General features: G+C 52.8%; 1 protein-coding gene across 1 annotated transcript in view; it reads right to left on the bottom strand.

Annotated features, from left to right (window-relative positions):
• Positions 1 to 487: 487 nt before the first annotated feature.
• TGM2 (transglutaminase 2) overlaps positions 488 to 19,751 on the bottom strand; it is a 32,318-nt gene continuing 13,054 nt past the window's right edge. Inside the window, 11 exon segments of the mRNA XM_036827137.1 lie at positions 488 to 2,380; positions 3,088 to 3,224; positions 4,216 to 4,376; positions 8,680 to 8,796; positions 8,799 to 8,845; positions 8,847 to 8,949; positions 10,749 to 10,991; positions 12,943 to 13,046; positions 13,698 to 13,833; positions 16,141 to 16,318; positions 17,363 to 17,491. Coding sequence (XP_036683032.1) covers positions 2,230 to 2,380; positions 3,088 to 3,224; positions 4,216 to 4,376; positions 8,680 to 8,796; positions 8,799 to 8,845; positions 8,847 to 8,949; positions 10,749 to 10,991; positions 12,943 to 13,046; positions 13,698 to 13,833; positions 16,141 to 16,318; positions 17,363 to 17,491 — 1,506 coding nt within the window. The 3' untranslated portion in view covers positions 488 to 2,229.

The following is a 19,751-nucleotide window of genomic DNA, read 5'->3' as shown; positions in this document are numbered from 1 at the left end:
GAGATTCTTGGTCTCTGCCCTTGGGGACTTCAGACAGGATGGGGAGGGGGACAGGTATATCAACATGGAACTAAAAGTCACTGTGATAAATGTTTGAGTTGTCCATGTTCCAGGGTTCTGAGAAGAAATCTGGGTAGGCGTCACAGAAGAGGTGACTTTAGTGTTAAGCATTATAAGATGAATAGGAGTTCACAAGCTGGCTAAGGAAAAAGAGGGGCACTCCAAGCTAAGAGGTTGACAAGTACACAGGATGTTAGAAGAGATACAGGCAGTTCATTCTGGTCTGAACATGGTTTGTTTGGAGAAGGGGCTGGAGGTGGAGCTGGACAGTTGTAGAGCATTGAATGCCAGTAAAGTTTAGATCTGAGGGAGGCACTGAGGCTAGGGAAAGGCTCTTAGGCAGGAAGTGGCTGGTCCAGATGTTAAGTGAGCTCACCCACCCACCCTCCTCAAAAGCATGCAGCGAACAGACCAGACCTGGTTTGAATGTGAAAAATAAACTCTTTTATTTCAGTACTTGCTCTTTGTGGCTCAAAAGCACATCTACTGCTTGCTTGGAACCCAGAAGTATTTATAAAACCATAGAGAAATCGAGCAATATTTATATAGAACATATATATTTCGGCTCAAGTGCTTCTTCCTGTGCAAAGCAGAAAGTTCTAAGTGCATCAGCGTGACTTTCCCCAAATCCCTCTCTGGGATTTGGGGGACTCTGGAGGCTTTGACCCCACTCCAGATACAGAATTCTCCCTGCTTCCCTCTTCCAGGCTGAGGGAGGCCCAGTCACATGGAGAGAGCGAGGGGTAAAGTCAGAGATGGCAACTTGTGGGGTCCCCGAGCTTAGTCAGGGGCAAGGGCTGTGTTCCAGGGCCCTGGCTCTTCAAAGAGGGGGTGGCTGAGATGCCAGCTTTGTTGGTGAGTGACCAGCACAGGCAACTTAAGGCTCCTGTGAAGTCTACGCATTGTGGTGGGTGGGGTCACGGGTAGGACAGGGGCCTCCGGGGCTCTTTTCCCCTACAACTGGGCTCTGAAGGAAGATGCCTGGGCACAGGTGGGGGACTCAGACAGGGCTGGGGGCAGGAAGGTGGTCATGGTCATGGTCTCACTCTCCGAAACATCCTGGCCTGTGACCTAAGGCTCTGTGAAGCCAGGGAGTAAGACTCAATGTCATTGGCAAGGCTGAGTCATATGAGGCACCAGCAGTGCAGAGCTGAAGGGGCCTTGGAGACGAGCTGGTTCCACCACTCTGTGACCGAGAAGCAGACTGAGGCCCAGAGAGGGGAAGGCAGTGGCTGGCCAGACTTGGGGCTCAAACCCAGGGCTCTAACCCCTCCAGTTTCCTCCCCACCTCCTCATCCTAACTGGATCCTTTTTGATCAGGCCCCAAATGGCCTCTCTGACAGTCAGCTCAGGGCTGGTGTGGTGAACGGGGCCCTGGACTCAGAGCCAGAAGGCCTGGCTCCGTTCCTGCACCTTCATATTAAGCAGCCTTGCAAATATCCAGCGGTGCAGGGAGGGCCACCTCCCTTCTCCAAGCTGCAGTCTCCTCATCGAGAAAGCGGCTCCCACTCTGCAGTTTCCCATGGCAATTAAATGGGTTGGTGGCCGTGTGAGCCCAGGAAGCACTTAGTAGGTGCCTCACAATTGCGGGGTGCGGGGGTACTATTGGGCCGGGGCTGCTGGGATGTGGGGGGAGCTTGGGTCTGGACTGTTCCTGGGACCCTCCCGATCTGCACCTGCTCAGGCTCTGCCAACAGCCCCTGGGGCCTGGGCACAATCTGGGGAAGGGGTTCAGGACACCCTAGGGAGCTCAGTTCCTTGATCTGGTCACTGGGCACACTTTTTCTCACCTGCTCCCAGGGAAGGGGCTCTGGAATTGATCAAACAATATGGCGGGTGGTCAGTGGCTTTCCAAATGGCATCTGGGCTGGGAAGGGAGGCGGGAGTCCCTCCTCCCCGGCCCACCCCCCGGCCCCAGTCAGCCAAGATCAGGGCTCCTACTGTGGAGGCACAAAACATTCCTCACAGGTGAGGGAGGTGGGGAGCCAGGCTCAGGGGGACCAGATGGGCCGGAAGTACATTCAATTCCAAAGAGCGCCCATAGGCAGCCCACCCTGCCCTGGGGTCCGGGGCCCAAGAAGGGGCAAATTTTGCTCATTAGCTTGGGATAAAGATTGGGGTCAAGTTGGGGGCCCTCGGCTGGCTCAGGTGGGGCTGGCACGGGGGCCCTTAGGAGGTGTTAATAATGACGTTCCTGAAGCCCTTCACGGCCTTCAGCCTGTCGCTCTCGAAGTTCACCACCAGCTTGTGGCGGCCCGCGTTCCGGGGCAGCAGGTCCACCCTCACCTTGACTTCCGCCCCCGCCTCCACGGGGTCCGGGCTGGGAGAAAGAGAGAGAAAGAGGGTGAGATCAGGGCCCTGGCCTGGTCCCCACGATGGGGACAGGCCAGGATGACACATGACTACTGAGATCTTAGCCCAGAAACTCCATGGATGTATAGCTTTGTGCCGACAGAATAAAATGGGTCCCGCTCACCACTCTCTGAAGGTCTGGGCCATCTGCCCTCCTATGTGTAGAGGGGCTGGTGTGTTTGTGTGTGTGTACATGAAAGTGGATGGCGTGCTTGGGGGTAAGAGTGTGGATGCTCATGTGACCACATGCATGAAAATGCATTGAGCTGTACATACGTGACTTGTATGCTTTATGCAAATTACATTACAATGAAAAAGTGAAAAAGAAGAAGTGTGTATGCTCGTAAGTGTACGTATATATAAATATGTATCCATGAGGGTACACCACGCAGCCACGCATGTACACCTGTGTGTATGTGAGGACTCGGGTGTCCCGAGGTGGGTGCTTAGTGAATGTGTACCTGTTTAGGTTTGTGAACACATGTGCACACAACGCAGCTAACGTGTGGGTATTTGGGCGTAGACACGGGAGAATATTAGGCAGGTGTGTGGGTGGGTGTGTGGGAAGGGAGAAGAGGGGGTTACGGGCCTGGGTTCAGTGCTGGAGGGCGCCCTTCCCCCCGCAGCATCTGCCCTCTGCTCCCAGGCCCCCAGGCTGGAGGGACCAGCACTTACATTTCCACGGTCTTCTGCTCGTCGGTCAGGCCCGCCCCCTCCACGGTGAAGGTGCAGCCTGACAGCGGCACGGTGAGCGGGTTCCACAGGGACACCTCAGCCACCAGCTTGCGATTCTGCTTGGGCTCTCCCAGGATCTAGAGGAGGCATGGGGCAGATGTCAGGGGCAGCACGGAGGGAGAGCAGCCCACAGCCCCTCAAGGGCATGCAGGGTCCCAACTGGGCCATCTCCATCTTTGCTGCAATTTGGCCCAATGTCTGCCCAGCTCCGCCGCTAACATTCCTCGCCTCATCTGGAAAACACAGATGATGACACCTGCCCAGGCCTCCTTCATGGAGCTGAAGTGAGGCTCCACGCAACCCACAGGATGTGTAAAATGCCTCCCTCATTCTAGGGTCTAGGGTGGAAAGATCAGAGTCTTTGGAGCCAGGCTGATCTCTGCCCCTTTCTCACTGTGTGACCTCGGCAAAGTTACTACCCTCTCTGAGCCTTGGTTTCTTCATAGGAGAGACATGCCTGACCGCAGGGTTCTCATGAGGATTAACTGAGCTAATATGTGCAAGCTCCTAGCAGACTGTCTGGCACACAGTGCCCACTCCCTCCTGCTCTGCTCTTTACCATTTATTTGTAACTGCAGCGTTTGGGGATCTGGGGCTGTGACTCCTCCAAGTGAATCACTATGATGACCATGAAGTTGGTGATAAGAATAGTCAGTTTTTATTGAGCCCTCATAATGTGCTGGATACGGTTCTATGTGCTTCCTGTAGATGCACACTTAATCCTTACAACACCCATTTTATAGATGAATAAATAGACTCCAGAGTCTGTGCCCTTAACAACACATCCCTTCCTGCCCCACCAGGGCCCCAGGACCTGGGAATCTAGCATTAGTAGTTTAGCTTTTAAGGGTCCATGAGTCTGAGATCCCTAAGTGCCATGATCCTACTACTCTGGGATTTTTGGATTCATTACTAGAGGCTGTGAGTCCCAAATTCTTTCTGCTTCATGATGCTTTTCTTTGATGAACCTAGGATCTGAGGAACCTGGGGCATCAGAGATCTTGAGGTTGCAGGGAGGGAGGTGCATGCACGTGTGGGGACCTGTCCGGGGACCCAGCCAGCCCTTACCTGGATCTTGATTTCTGGATTCTCCAGATAGATGTCCCTCTCAGCCAGCAGGTAGCTGTTGGCAGCTGGCTCAACGAAGAGGCCCCGCACCTTGATGAGGTTCGATTCGGTCAGGCAGTCACAATACTTTTCGTAGAGGATTCGAAGGGGAATGCTCTTCTCTGCAGGAGGGGAGAGGGGAGAGCACTCATGACATCTGAATCGTGGCCCCCACCTCTCCTATGGCATCTCCACAAGGCACAGAGAGGGCAGGTAATGAACTCGAGGTCACACAGCTGGTGAATGGATGTGCATGTCCCAGCACTTTCCCTCACCTGCCCTGGCTCCAAGGCTCCCAGGGAGGAAGTGGGGAGGGGAGGCTTGGGCTTTAATCCTGCCTCTGCCCTTTGCTAACTGGGGATGCTGGGCAAGTCACTCCACCTCTCAGGACCTCCATTTCCCCCCATGAGGTCGGTAGAATTGTACCCATTTACAGATGAAGAAACACTTCTGCCAGTAAGTGTTCAGATCAGGAGAGCTGGCCCTGCTTGGCCACTGACTGACTGTGTGAGCCTGGGAAGATGACCTCCCCTCTCTGTTTCTCCTCTGTTCCCTGGGACATCTGGCACCCGCTGGGCAGAGCTAAGATCAGAGGTCATTTCAGAGCAAGAGCCACACAAGTGATAGGGGTGAGAAAGAAGCCGGCAGGGCCAACCCCTCCCACTGCAGAGAAGCAAAGTGTGGATTGCAGCCCCATTTCTCTGACAAGAACACTGAAGCCTTAGGGCACCAGGGGTCAGCTTATAGGAGGCAGGAAGGAGCAGTGAAAAGGGCACAGGACTGATTCTCCACAGGCCCTGCTTGTTCACTCGGTCGCAGGGAACCTTGGGAAAAATCCCTTCTGCTCCTCGGGCTTCCCCCCATCAAACAACAATGTTGGAGGGACGGTCCTGGGGCTCCATGGAGCCCAGCCAACCTCTCCTCACTGTCCCAGTGCCATGATGGGAGATGCTGTTTCTTCTTTTTCTGCCATCTGTCCCCTCCGTCCCTGCACTAGACCAGCGTTTCCCAAACTCCAGCCATTCATGTGATTTTCCACACGTCTGAGTAACTCCTCATTAAATAATTTTTCTTTCAGTCCCCTCACTTTTTAACCTTTTTTGCTTAGGGAACCTTTTCATCATTATTTGCAGAAAACCTGTCTCATTTACCATAAGTAGAAGGAAGCTGGTAAAAACAAACACCAGCAAACAAAGTCATGTTTATTCATTTCAGGCCGATATTCTCATTTGCTGAGGGCTCTGAGTTTGAGACCTGAGCTTACTGTTGAAGAGGGAGATTAGCAAGGATCTGGGGTGCCCGGGCCAGTGAGCACCCGCTGGGAGGTCATCTCTAGGGCCGTGAAGGCCCGAGCAGACGGTCACCTTCTCTCTGCATGAGTCAAGGTCCAGGTCCTGGCTGGGCACATTGGTGTTCCCCGTCCCACTCTCTGGAAAATGTGTGCCCAGCCCTCTAGTCACTCATTACTGGGGTGGATCTGCCCCAACCTCTGCTCAGATGACGTGGGGGGAAAAAAAAACCAAAACTTCTGCCAAAAAGGACAAAAAGGAGTGAAAATTCCTGGGTCAGGACCTGGTGGAGCAGAGTGGAAACTCTGACCAGCTCCACAGGAAAGAAGGAAACCATTGTCCTCCAGGAGCCTGGAGGAGGTGGCCCCAGCTGTTAACTTTTCCAGGAGGCTTAGGTCAGCGTGGGGCTGGACCTTTGAGAATTGCCGTCTACAGGCCAGGGGCCTTGGCCTTGGCTTCGGGCCAGATGCTGGCTGAAAGAGGTAAACGTTTGCGGTTAGTGTCTATTCATTCCTTAGATGATTCCTTTGATCATCACAGAGATCACGCTGCCTGCATTCCTCATGACCCACCTGGAGGGGTGAGGGTATCCAGAGAGAGAGAAGGGGTGGGTGGCAGGAAGGGAGAGAGCAAGGAGGCGGGGTGGGGGACAGCTGGATTCAGTTCAGCTGTCCTAGGCCTGGCTTCCTGTCCGCTAGCACATGGAAATCCCCCAGATCTTATCATCAGAGAATAACGAGCAACTCAGCCAAAGTTCAGGGTCTCACAGGGTGGGAGAATCACTCTCAGGTTGACTTTGGCCTTGGAAGCCTCAATAGGGCATCCTGGCCTAGCCCCACCTGAGGGCAACACGCAGGACCACTGCTCTCCTCTGCCCTCTCCCGACAGGCTGTGCCCCTCAGAGGTCTCCGTAGCAGGAGGGACCCCTCCGCTGTGACACCATCCCAGAGAAGAAGACACTGGGGCTGTGGCTGAAGCAGAAGATGCTGCGAATGGCCTGAGGGTATCTGGGAGGCAAAGGGTGACTCAACAGCAGCCTGGGTGGAAGTTATTCTGGCATCCCTGGTTCAGATTGGAGTTCACCTTATGATACACATTCCAGGAAAGACACTTCCTCCCTTTGAAGCAGTTCTGAGCGTGAGGAAGAACTGACACGTGTGCATTCACACAAAGGGGCTAGAAGGGCTCTTCAAAGATGAACCAGACTTTGTATAAATGGGGAACCCGGGGCCTGGAATGGAGAAGAGAAGTAGCCAGGAGCCCACAGTCTGTGGGCTGTTCCTGCAGGAACTAGGACCTCGGTATCCCGACCACCCCACACACCTGTAGGGATGGAGCCCTGCCCCTGACTCGGGGCCTGGATGTGGAGATGAGAGCCGAGTCCTCTGCACACCAGCAAGGTTGGCAGTGACTCAGGAAGCACTGAGCCCGGCCCTGAGACCATTGCCTGGCACAGCAGGGTTCAGGAAAGATGCTTTTCGGCCTCTGCACACCTGTCGGCACTTGCTCAGCGAACAGTGAAGAGCCCTGCCGTGTCCAGGCACCATTATACACTTTCCAGATCTTTCCTGAGCACACAGCTCCTTCGCAGCCCATGAGGGGCATGGTAATGCCCCATTTGATGGATGAGTGATTCAAGGCCCAAGGTTATACATCTAGAAGGTGGGAGAGGTTCTTCCCTGGTGGTCCAGTGGTTAAGACTCTGAGCTCCCAATGCAGGGGGCACAGGTTGGATCCCTGGTCGGGGAACTAAGATCCCACACGCCACATGGCGCGGCCAAAATTAATAATAATAATAATAACAGAAGGTGGGAGAGGCCAGATTCAAAGCCAAGTCTGGCCTCCGAACACGCCTTTTAGCAGCATAAGTGATGGGGCCCCAGCCCTGGTGCCACGTGGCTCTGCCCCTAGAGCTTTGCCGCTGCTCAGGGACCCTGACAGAGGGTCTGCTCTGTCCTGGCGTGTGGCTCCAGGGTGCCTGAGGTCGGCCTGAGATAGAGGCCCCAGGGTTGACTGATGTTCTACTCAGATCATGCTGACCACAGGTCCTCTCCCAACTCGAAGACCCCCCTGCCCTCCCCATGCCCACAGGCTCCAAGTGCAGGAACGGAGAATGGGCTGCTGGGGGGGATAGGAGACTGGGCTCCGTGCTGCCTCCCTAAGTGACCTCGGCAGCTGCAACCCCTCTCAGGGCCTCCAGCTTAATTTTAGGGAGATAACCAGGCGTGGTGACAAAGCCAGCAGAGAAAGGGATCAAGGGGACGATGACTGTGCAGGCATCCGACCAAGAAGCCAGAGCGACAGAGGCTCTGCCCAGGGTTGAGGGCTGGGTGAGCTACTGACATTATTTCAGCCCCAAAAGGGGAAGGGGACCTGCTCCCAGGGAGGCCGGACCAGGCACTGGAGCCATGGAAGAGGAGAAGATCAGGACTTTTCCTTTCCTATCACTGTTAGAGCCACACTGTCCAGTATGGTAGCTTCCGGCCACATGCGGCTGTTTAAGTGAAATTAAAACTTTAGTCCCATAATTAACACCAGCCACACTGCAAGCCCACACTAGCCACATGGAGCTAGTGGCCACCGCACTGGACAACGCAGATACAGGGTATCCTTATATCACAGAAAGTTCTCTGGGTAGTGCTCGTCTTGAATCTCTTCTCTCTAAGCCTGAGAACCTCCAGAGAAATAGGAGAGGTTCTCAAAGGGGCTCTGGGGAGAGGCACCTGTAGTGTGAGTTGCTGGAGACGGAGGAAAGGAATTTGCTGGAAGGGGCAGCAGAGAGTCTGGAAAGCAGTCAGGGGTCCTGCGAGATGAGATGGAATGAAATAGAATAGTTGCTGCGAGTACAGGTTCAAGTCTCCGTCCTGTCACTTCCTGTGTGGCCTTGGGAAAGTTACTAAACCTCTCTGTGCTCAGTCTTCTCATCCTGGAAAACGGGGCCATATAAAGAATCCACCTCCTACTTTTGTTATAATGAGGAACTGGGTTGCTATTTATAAAGTGCCGAGGACAGGGCCTGACGCACAGTGAGGGCGATGGAGTGTCTGTGAGGTAGATGGCACACGATCAGCTCTCAGGGCACGACCTAGCATGTCGTCAGGTGGTCAACAGCTGCTCCAGGAACACAGGGCCTTACCAGAGAAGGGCTCCAGGGAAAGTTGAGCAGGGTCCTTGGTGCCACACTCGGGTCCCAGGATCCCGTTGTAGCTGGCGGTGCGGGCACAGAGCAGGAGGCAGCCAGTGTGGTCCTCGCAGTGTTGTTGGTGATGTGGGCAAAGACGTCAAAGTCACTGCCCCTGTTCCTGCCTGCCCGCACGGATCCGCATGGCCACCCCTGTCTCCTCTTTATCAGCCAGTTTGTTCTGGTGGTTGGCCCTTGCGAAGGCTTCCCTCTCCTCTGCGGACCCTGTGGGGACAGGGAAGAGAGCTTCATCACAGCTGGAAGGGGGATCAATGAGAAGGAGGCTGGGAGCAGGGCAAGCTGGCTTCTCAGAGTCCTGGTGACTCAGAGCACCCCTGAGGGAGCCCCTTCTTTACATTACTGTGCCAGGAGGAGGAAAGAGTATTTTATTTACTTTCCACAAGTGAACTCCTATACATCCCTCAAGACCCATCCCCAAATGACCCCTCTTCCAGGATGCCTTCTCTGACTCCTCCTTTCCCAGGATGAAAGAGTCACAATGTCTTTTGGAGTTTCATAGCTGCCTATTGCCTGTCATGGTGTTCTGGCCCACCAGGTTTTTTTCTGTTCATATGCTTACACTCTCAAGCCTCTTGAGGACTAAGACTGTGTTACTTAATCTTAAGTCATACCCAATGCCTACAACAGTGTTTGGTGCCTAGTAGGCACTGATACAATGAGAACTTTCTCACCTCTAAGCATTTGCACAGGGACCACTTCTACCTGAAATCCTTTCCCTCCCTTCTCTATCTGTTGAGCTTTCCAGCAGGAATGACTGCCCCCTGCTTTATATTCCATTTACTTCTCCCCATGTGCCTTTTATTTTTGTCCCCAGTGTTGTTGGGTACATATTTATTTCTTCTATCAAATCATCAGCTCTAGACCTTTCAGAGGCCAGGGAAATCATCTTTTCCTTCTGTTTTAGCCCTTCCCACTAGAGCACGGCCACTTAATACCCAATCCCCAGTCAGCCCTGGAGAGTCAACGGGGGTCAGATAAAGGCTGTGGTTTCTTAGTCACTTCTGTGAACCCTACTGTGCTTGGCACATCGTAGATGCTTAGAAAATATCTGTCTATTGAATTGGCCATTGGATGTGCTCAAATCCAATTTTTAAAATAAACCACATCTTTTTCCCACTACTGATTTAATATTCGTAGCAGAAAGAAGCTTCATCTTTGTGTCTGATTGAGCCCATCTTATTATCTTTAAGTTTCTTTTGGTCCATTTCTCTTTAAACCTTTCCAATCTACCTTCATGCCCACTTCCCCACCTGTGTGTGAAATGCTAAAACAATTAACACTACAGAGTTCCAGGAACTTCTCTTCCGTGGCCCCTCCGGACTTCCAAGCCTCTTCAGCACAAATACGTTGCAATAAAAAAGCATGGAGGGACCTCCCTGGTGGTCCAGTGGTTAAGATTCCGTGCTCCCAATGCAAGGGGCCTGGCTTCGATCCCTGGTCGGGGAACTAGATCCCTCATGCTGCAACTAAAGATCCCGCATGCCACAACTAAAGATCACGCATGCCGCAGCTAAGACCCAGTGCAGCCAAATAAATAAATAAAGATTAAAAAAAAAAAAGCATGAAATTGACCATCTATTGTTGGAGCTCCCACCACTAATAAGCTCTGTTAAACAACATGGACATCATGATTTTTCTGTTAAGATGAAAGCCTCTCTTGTATAACAGCCATCCCTTTCAGTTTTATTGAGTCAAACCAACAAAGAAAGTGAGGCTTAAAAACCAAATGAAATATTTTTGTGGAATATAGAATTCTTTTCCTAAATGAATAATCCTTTACCACTGTCCCCATGCCCCCAGTGTGTTTGTCAAGTTTGCACCTGATTCTAAGGAATTTCTTGAAATGGAGAGTAACCTACAGATCATTGTTTTTTGCAAGCTGCCAGAAAACACACACACACACACACACACACACACACACACACACACACACACACATATGCCCTCTGGGCTGGTAAACAAGCTGCTTATCTGCAAGGCAGTGATGAGCTGAGGACCCCTACCCTCCGGGTACTTGTAGGTGTAGGTAATGTCCTCCCGCTGATCTCTGCCCACGCTCTTTGTGCTGATCTTCTGCCCCACGACCAGGGAGTGGTTGATGGACTTGTGCATGGACCCATCATCCTGCCGGATCCAGTCCACCACGTCGGCGTTGACCTCGGCAAAGACGAAAGGGGCGTCGTACTTGGTGCTCAGGTCGCCCACCTTGATGGCACGAACGGGAACCGGGCCACAGCAGTATGTCCCTGGTTGGGAGTAGGAGGAGGGTAAGATGAGCCTGGGCTGAGGGGAGGGTGGTACCTCCAAAATCTTCCACAATTTAACCACACATAGCCAAAAACCTACAGACCATATAGCCTTTGACTCAGGGATTCCATTTCTAAGAAGGCAGCATCAGGTAAGAATTAAGAATTGCAGGGGAGGGCTTCCCTGATGGCGCAGTGGTTAAGAATCCACCTGCCAATGCAGGGAACTCGGGTTCGAGCCCTGGTCTGGGAAGATCCCACATGCCGCAGAGCAACTAAGCCCGTGCGCCACAACTACTGAGCCTGCGCTCTAGAGCCCGTGAGCCACAACTACTGAGCCCACGTGCCACAACTACTGAAGCCCGCGTGCCTAGAGCCCGTGCTCCGCAACAAGAGAAGCCACTGCAATGAGAAGCCCGCGCACCACAACGAAGAGTAGCCCCTGCTTGCCGCAACTAGAGAAAGCCTGCACGCAGCAACGAAGACCCAACACAGCCAAAAACAAATAAATAAATTAAAAAAAAAAAAAAAAAGAATTACAGGGAAGGGAGTTCCTTGGTGGTCTAGTGGTTAGGACTCTGTGCTTTCACTGCCAGGGCCCTGGGGTTCAACCCCTGGTTGGGAAACTGAGATCTTACAAGGCATGCAACAAGACAAAAAAAAAAAAAAAAGAATTCCAGGGGACCCTGGAACCCAGCTTCTGGAGTTCAAATCTCAGCTCAGTCTCTTATTAGCTGTGTGACCTTGGAGAAGTCACTTAACTTCTCTGAGTCCTGGCTTCACGTGGGGATATTTGTACCTACCTAATGAGGATTGGCAAACACTTATCGCTATGTGTTTGATAAACAGAAATGTATCCCAAGGCACTTAAGGAAATGAGGGAGCCAACTGTAGGCAATACTTTACAAGGGTGTGTGTCTGTCTGGTTTCCTGCCCAGACTGAGAGTAGCAGTCAGTGTCGGACACTGACTCAGGGAGTGTGTGCTAACGAAATGAACAAGAGAGCTAGGTGTTTATCTGGGTGTGGTTTACAACTGCCTCAAACTGGTCACAAATTTAAATGCTGAGGACTAGAGGCTTGGTAGCTATATTACAGTGCGTCCATTTGATGGAATGTGGTAACATTAAATTAAAATTAAAATCACAGAAAACTATCTGATAGAGAAATGCTAATGATATATGGAGAAGTGACAGGGCCAGGATGAAAGGCCATGTGCAGGAAGAGTTCTTAACCTGGGGTCCATGGAACCCCCAAGGCGCAGCAAATAGAATTCAGGAGTTCATAAACTTGGATGGGAAAAAATTACATCATTATTTTCACTTCCTTCGAATGTGAAAGAAGACCAAAAACCACAGTCTTAGATGCACTTATGACTTGTCACTCATAAGAACCACAGATATTTTTATATCTCTTTATAGTTGTTACAGATAACTGGAAATATAGATTATGTTCATCTCTACCACGAAATTATGGAACTTATTTACTTTACTAATAAATCTTGTTATATAAAGCATATATTACTATATCACAAATTTATTTTAAAAATTTTGATAACTATATTGCAATGTAATTGAACCCTAGGTTTATATTGTGTGTATTTAAAATATTATTCTGAGGAAGGCTTCATTTGAAATTATTGGAAGCTGTGTGTGAATGTTAATGAAATTTCTTGGGGGGAAGAGGACAAAGATGCTATTTGACTTTTTTTCTTTGTGCTTCTCCATATTTTCTGTTTTCCACCATGTGCATGAATTACTTTTCAAATTATAAAAGAGGTGTTTTATAAAATATCAATGAGGTCCCCCAACACTCCATGCTCTTTGGAGTCAGCCAGACCTGGGTTAGCACCCCAGCTCTGCCCCTCTCCAGCTGAGGAGCCCCTCTGTTGGGTGGGTCCCCTCCAGCCTCTGTTTCTTCATCTCGGTAATGGGGCCACACCTGCCTACCCACCTTCGCTCTTCTCCTGGGGCGTGGGGTCCAGGGCCTGCCACCCCTCGTATCCAGGCTGCAGGTCAGGCCTGGTCATCCACGACTCCACCCAGCAGTGGAAGTTCCTGTTGGGGAAACAAAACAAAACGTGGACCAGGACTCTCACGCAGACGTTCACGGTCACCTCCTGCGGGCTGTCCACACTCGCCTTGTCCTAAGCTGACCCCAGAACATCCCCCTCGACACTTTGCTCTTCCTCTGGGGGCCCCAGTCGGGTGCTCCCTCCTACACTGGGAGTCCTCAACCCCTCTCCCCTCCTCCTTGCCCCTCTCAGTGGCTCTGCAAGCCCAGCTGACCTGACCTCCTAATTTCTCGACTCTTCCTTCTTTTTCAGCTCACAGGCTCTGCCCGGATTCAGACCCCACCACCACCCGCCTGGACCACAGCCCCGCCCCCTGCTTCCGATCTGTCCCCACGGTCATCAGCACACCCCTCTCCAGTCTGAAGCCTTTGGAATCAAGACCAGACCCCCAGGCTGGCAGTGCAGACCGCAAGACGGTGTGTTCTCCCTGATGCCCTTTCATGCTCCCTGCATTGACTTTCCTTCCTCTTGGCCTTTGCTCCTGCTGTTCCCCCTCCTGGAGCCTCTCCAAGGCCCGCTTCCTTTTGTCCAAACACTGTTCAACTTTTAAACCCAGTTCAAATGTGACCTCCTCTGAGAAATCGCCCCAAGTTTCCTCTCCAGGGGATCCTTCCCACTGAGCGCCCCCCCTCACCAGATCATCTCGCTCTTGTCGCTCTGGATCTCCCCAGACTCGTTGCGGAAGTACTCAATGAGCAGGTTGCTGTTCTGGTCGTGGGCCGAGTTATAGTTGGTCACGACGCGGGTGGGGACGCCGAGGCACCGCAGCACTGGGTCGGGGGACACAGTGGAGAGAGCTTAGGGGGTGAGCTGAGGCCCTGGAGACATCTGCTCCGCTTGGGCCTCCACGTGCCCATCTGTACCCCAGGGAGCACTGCACACTGGTAAGGGTGTGCCATCCCCTTGCCCGGACAATGGCACCCACCTCGCTGGTTGCCCCATGTCCACTCTTTCCCTTTCACATCACAGCTAACAAAAGACTCTAAATGCAAATCTGACATTAACAGTCCTCTGCTAAACCCTCAATGGCTCCCCACAGCCCTCGAGGTCAAGGCCAGACCTCCACCGTGGCCCTTGCCCTGCAGGGCCTGGCCCCTAACCACCTCCTGCACACTTTGCTCCAGCCACACCAGCCTCGCGGCTCCTCCAGCACTCCATGCTGCCAACAGCCCCAGGACACTGGCATATGCTGTTCCCTGGGCCAGGAAGGCCACCCGGCCGGGTTTAGATTACCCCATCATTTGCATTCATAGCAAAACTGGGGATTCATCATCGTTCCCTATATACAGGTGTGTGAGGGATTCTTTAATTTGTCCTCTGAGGGCAGTGAGCGAGCTGTCTTATTTTATATCCCCAGAGCCCAGCACAGGCCTGGCACAGACTAATTTGTCAAATGGGATGAAGGAGTGGGTGAAGTAGAAAGAAAAGGAGGAAGGGAAGGAAAGAAGGAATGACAGAGATTCAGTGAGGAGTGAACAGTGGGGCAAGCAGAAGAGGGAAAGGTCAGGAGCCCTTCCGTTCCAGCCCCAGCTGCTTCGGGCTGTGTGGCCTGAGGCCAGTCCCTTTGCCTCTCTGGGCCTTGTTTCCGCCTCTCTAGCCCGGGGTTCAGGTGCACTGGGACTCCATCGTGGGCCAGGAGGGCCTGCATTTGTGCCTCAGCACAGTTTACAGAGAGCCCGGAGTAACTGGGAAAGGGACTGGTGTTGGAATGATAGGTGACAAACAGGCAGGATGTCAAGTGGCATCTATAGACCACAGAGGAGGGACGAAGACCCCGGGCACGAATCCTGCCCGAATGGTGATGCTAGGTGCTCCTGACAGAGGGAATTATGGGTGTTTTTCCTCCTTCATTTTTTTATGTTACTTTTTATGTAAAATGTAAAAGTAACATATTCTCAGGGTAAGGTAAAGAAAGTAACATCTAAAAAACGAAGTGAAACAGAAGGGCCTACTAAATATAATCTGTAGGACCTCTGTTCTACTTTTAGTTTTGATTGAGGTTGAGTCTCTGAGACGGGGGAGGGGCAGGGATGTGACCTTTGCCCTGTGCCCACCATCAACCAGGGCAAGAGCTTCCCCGATGGCCCTGGATTCTGGCTGGGAGACGTGAGGGCACTGGGAGGAGGAAGGAAGGAGCAGCTGTGACCCTTCACCTCTTGCCTGGTTCCTGTGCCTTTCAACTTGGGTAGAGTCTGGACGCTCTGCTGCCCGTGGCGAGGGCTGATGTCCCAACCCCAGGCCTTGCCCCACCATGTGACAGGCTTCAGAGCACAGACCTGAGGCTTGGGGAGGCCTGTCCCCGCTGCCCAGGGGGCCAGGCTCCACTCCTGTCCCAGGGATGGTGTCCCGGGAGGCCTCATCATCACAGTCTAAGGCCAGGAGGCTGTGGCAGAGCCGGGCCCACCTCGTTCCAAGCCTGGCTGTGCCGCTCACCAGCTGTGCGACCTTGGCCAAGCCACTTCTCTTCCTGTGCCTCCATTTCCTCCTCTAAGAGGAGCTAATAATAGCAGCTTGTCGGGATCTCGCAATGATTCAGAGAGGAATGGGTACGGGCAGTCTGGCCGAACAGAGGAGTGTGTCACTGTGCCCGCCCCTGCAAACGTCCATCCAATCACTGTGAGCCGACTTACGGACACAGAGAAAATGCCCCAGGATCCAGCTGAGGAATCCCAGCTGCCCCGGAAACCCACAAACCCCACCTAACTTGAACCAGAGACTGTGCTAAGTGACATCTCCCCGGGTCCTAAGAGCTCCCTGGGACTTGGGTCAGTTACTGCTGTCTCCATTTTACATGTGAGGAAACTGAGGCTTGGAGACACCAGTTCTCTCGCCCAAGTCCTCCCAGGGGTCAGAGGCAGAGCTGTGATTCAACCCGGCCAGTCCGTCTCGAGTCCCTGGGCCGATCCACCATTCGGCTCCCTGCAGAAACCCCGTGACCACAGGGATCAGACGCCCCCTTATTTGACCAAATCTCCCTGGCTCCGTTACACATCAGGCCTGGGAGAAGGCTGCAGGGACCCCGGCTCACAGAAGCCAAGGGCGGTTCCAGGCCCTCTCACATCCCGCGTGCCGCTCACCAGTGCAGGCCACAGCAGCAAAGACCCAGCACTGGCCATACTTGACGCGCTGGCAGCCGCCATTCTTCCAGCGACGCAGGATGTCCACGCTGCCGATCCAGAACATGGGGCTGACGCCATCCCTGTAGTTGTTGTCCCAGCGTCCCAGCAGCACGCCCTGGTCATCGTTGCAGTTGACCTGCAACCAGCGAGAGCGTCAGAGGGACCAAGCCTGGGGAAAGGGTGACGGCTGCACTAGGGTGGGCCTGAGTGCCGCACATGGTGAAAAGGCAGGGAAGGGCATTCCAGGTTGAAGGAACAGCAGGTGCAAAGATCCCAAGGTGTGACAGACTGGGAGGTTAGAGATGGCTGGCACCGGAGAGAGAAGAGGGAGGGAGGAGGTAGAGAGGGGTCAAGGTAGCGAGGGCGATGCTGGAGATGTGAATTTGTCCATGGGGTGGCAGGGGAGTGACACGGCGTGATCTGAGTTTTACAAAGACCCCCTCTGGCCCCTGCCCAGATTGTGTCATTTGCCCCCAGACTCCCAGAACCTCGAGAATAAAATGCAGCCTCCTGACCGTGGCCCTGAGGCCTGCACCGTCTGGCCCTGCCCCCTCTGCAGCCCACCTGCACCCGCCCCTCCCGCTTGTGCTCTGCTCCAGCCATACTGGCTCCCCTTTTGCTCCTCAAACCTGCCACAGCCGTCCCTCCTCAGGGAGCCTTTGCACAAGCTGTCCCCTCTGCCTGGGATGCTCTTCTCCTCCCAGTTACTACGTCACCTCGGGACTCATCACTTAGGGAGGTCCCCCAGCCCCTTGCTGGGGTTAGGCCCTGTATTCAGACACTGTCACACATCTGGCCCCTTTGGCGAGTGCATCGTAACTTATGACTGTGCACTCATGTGATACTGTGGTTCCGCCTGTCTCCTCCCACACACACCCTAGAACGGAAGCTCTATGAAGTTAGAGACCATTCATGTCTTACACCTGCTTTTCCCTGGTGCCTAGGATGTGGGTGGCACTTGATGAATACTTCCTGGATGAGTGAGTGAATGAATGAATGAATGGATTGCTTTGAGGGACCACATGGCATTACCCGCATTTGTACCTTGTCTCTCCAAATACAAGGTCTCCTAGCTGGGACTCACCCATCTCCTGGGTCCCCCCACCATGCCCAGCGTGGGGCCTGGCCTCCATCATCACAGGAAGGGAGGGCCCCTGGGGCGGGCCGGCTACTCACTCACCATGCTGCTCACCACCCGGCCCACGTAGACTGGACTGCTGCGGCGGGAGCAGTCGCGGCCAGCATCCCTCAGGAACTTGGGGTTGACGTCCAAGAGCATCAGGCAGATGTCCAGAATCCCGTCTTCAAACTGTGTCAGAGGAAACAAGGGGAGGATGAGGGAGCTGAGAAGTCACCTCCTCTGGGAAGCCTGCCTTGAAGTCCAGCAGCTGTGGGACCCCTCTGCTCTGTCTCACACACCAGATCGGAGGCTCGGAGGCTCGGGCTGGGTCTGTCACATCTCTGTGGTGCCAGCTTTTCCTGGCCCAGGAAAGGGGGGGTGAGGTGGGACAATGACTGAGTGTGTGAGAAAGGGGGAGGGGGTGTGACTGCATCCAGGCTGGGGGGTCCTGGGAACTTGGAGTAGAGCCCAGCGTCCCTGGAGTTTCCCTGCCCTCCGAGTCACCTCAGGCCCAGCCACTGCACTCCCCCACTGCCAAGTCTTCACTTCCCTAAAGCCTGACTCACCCTGCAGAGCTGATGAGCCTCCCCTCCTTCCCCATCCCCTCCCCACACACCGTTCGGATTGGAACCAAAGTATAGGCTGAAAAGATGTAAATCTAACCTCATCACTCCTGTTTCCACTGCACCCAGAGTAAAATCTAGACTTTTCCCTGTGGCCTGCAAGGCCCATTAAGATCTGTGTCCCATAGAGAACAAACGTATGGACACCAAGGTGGGGAAAGTGGCAGGGGGGGCGGAGGAAGGGAGGTGGTGGTGGGATGATTTGGGAGATTGGGATTGACATATATACACTAATGTGTATAAAACTGATAACTAATAAGAACCTGCTGTATAAAAAATAAATAAAATAAAATTCAAAAAAAAAAGATCTGTGTCCCACCCCATCTTTGACTTCATCTCTCACTGCTCTCACCCATACTCATCCTGCTCCAGGCTCACTGCCTCAGGACCTTTGTACTTGCTATTTCCTTTGCTTGGAATGCTCTTCCTGCCTCTCTCTGTGTGACGCACACTTTCTCATCATTGCAACTCAGATGTTATCTTTATCAAAATCTCTCCTTGTCACCTTCCATCGGACCACCCATCTGTCACGTTCAAGGGCTCTCCTGTCTGCCCCCTGCTCCCCATCTCTGTGGTCTGGTCCCAAACCAGGCCTTATCGCAGGTCTCCCTCCATGACACAGAATAGCCCTCCCTGGCTTGAACCATTCATTTTGTGGCTCCCTATTGCCATCAGCCTGACATTCAGGGCTGTTCACAACCTGAACACTGCTGACTTCTCCCACGTCATCTCCTGGGGCCCCTTCTCATATAAGTGCTCCCCAAACTGTAACATACTTCTTAGGTACAACATAAACTTTCCCACCTCTGAGCTTCGGCTCATGCTGTTCCTTTTGCTTGGAATACCAGGCACCCGCCTCTTCCAAAGCTCAGCTCAAATGCTGCCTACTTCAGGAACTGCCTGATTCCCTTCCTTCCTTTAGGTCTTATCATCCTGGCTAGTGATGACTTCCGGAAGTTTGCAAGGCCATGTCCCACGGCCCCACACAACCTGGACACAGACCAGGAACTCAGAAAATGAAAGGGAGGAGTTGGCTTTGTTCTGTTTCTCAGGGGAGAATACAGAGCCCTGGGAAATAAGAGCCAATTCATTTTTTGATGTATTTTATGCATCACAGTCATATCACCATTTCATTTACATCCCACAGAGGGCTACAGGGTTTCTGCAGTTATTTGGAGGCAGATAGTTTTGCAATTATTATCCCCAATATTCAGAAGAGGAAACTGAGGCCAGAGCCCCAGATCTCAGGGATCATCCTATGATCCCAGGGCAGGACTCTCTAGTCCTGAACATGGACCCTGATCCAGGGGCTGCTAAGAGAAGTCTCAAGGTGAACCCTACCCCAGGAGGCCAACACTCACTAATACATCAGGAGGTTGAAGGGCGAGGGGTGTGATGGTTCTTGCTTCATGAGTTTTCTCAGCAATATCTCAAGAATTTTAATGGGGTGCTGGATAGTAGAGGAAATAAGAGCATTGATTTGGAGAACCAGCCCAGGCTGACCTGCTGAAAGAGGAGGAATCACATGGTACAGTGATGAGCCAACCAGCTGAGATCAGGCAAGCCCAGCCTAGACAGCCAGGTCCTGGTTGGCCCACAGATTTATGAGAAATAATGAATGATTGTTTTTTCAAGCCTCCAAGTTTTGGACTTGTTTGTTAGTCAGCAGTAGCTAGCTGATACAACAGTGATTCTCAAAGTATCACTGGATCAATACTATCAGCATCACCTGAGAACTTGTTAAAAATGCAAATTCTCAGCCCACACCCAGATCTACTGTATCAGAAACTAGGGATGGGACCCAGGAACCTGTGTTTTAACCCATT

Source organism: Balaenoptera musculus, chromosome 15 (genome assembly GCF_009873245.2).
Source record: "Balaenoptera musculus isolate JJ_BM4_2016_0621 chromosome 15, mBalMus1.pri.v3, whole genome shotgun sequence".
Taxonomy (NCBI): Eukaryota; Metazoa; Chordata; class Mammalia; order Artiodactyla; family Balaenopteridae; genus Balaenoptera; species Balaenoptera musculus.
Note: the sequence above shows the minus strand (reverse complement) of the source record. Positions and strands in the feature narration are given on the sequence as shown.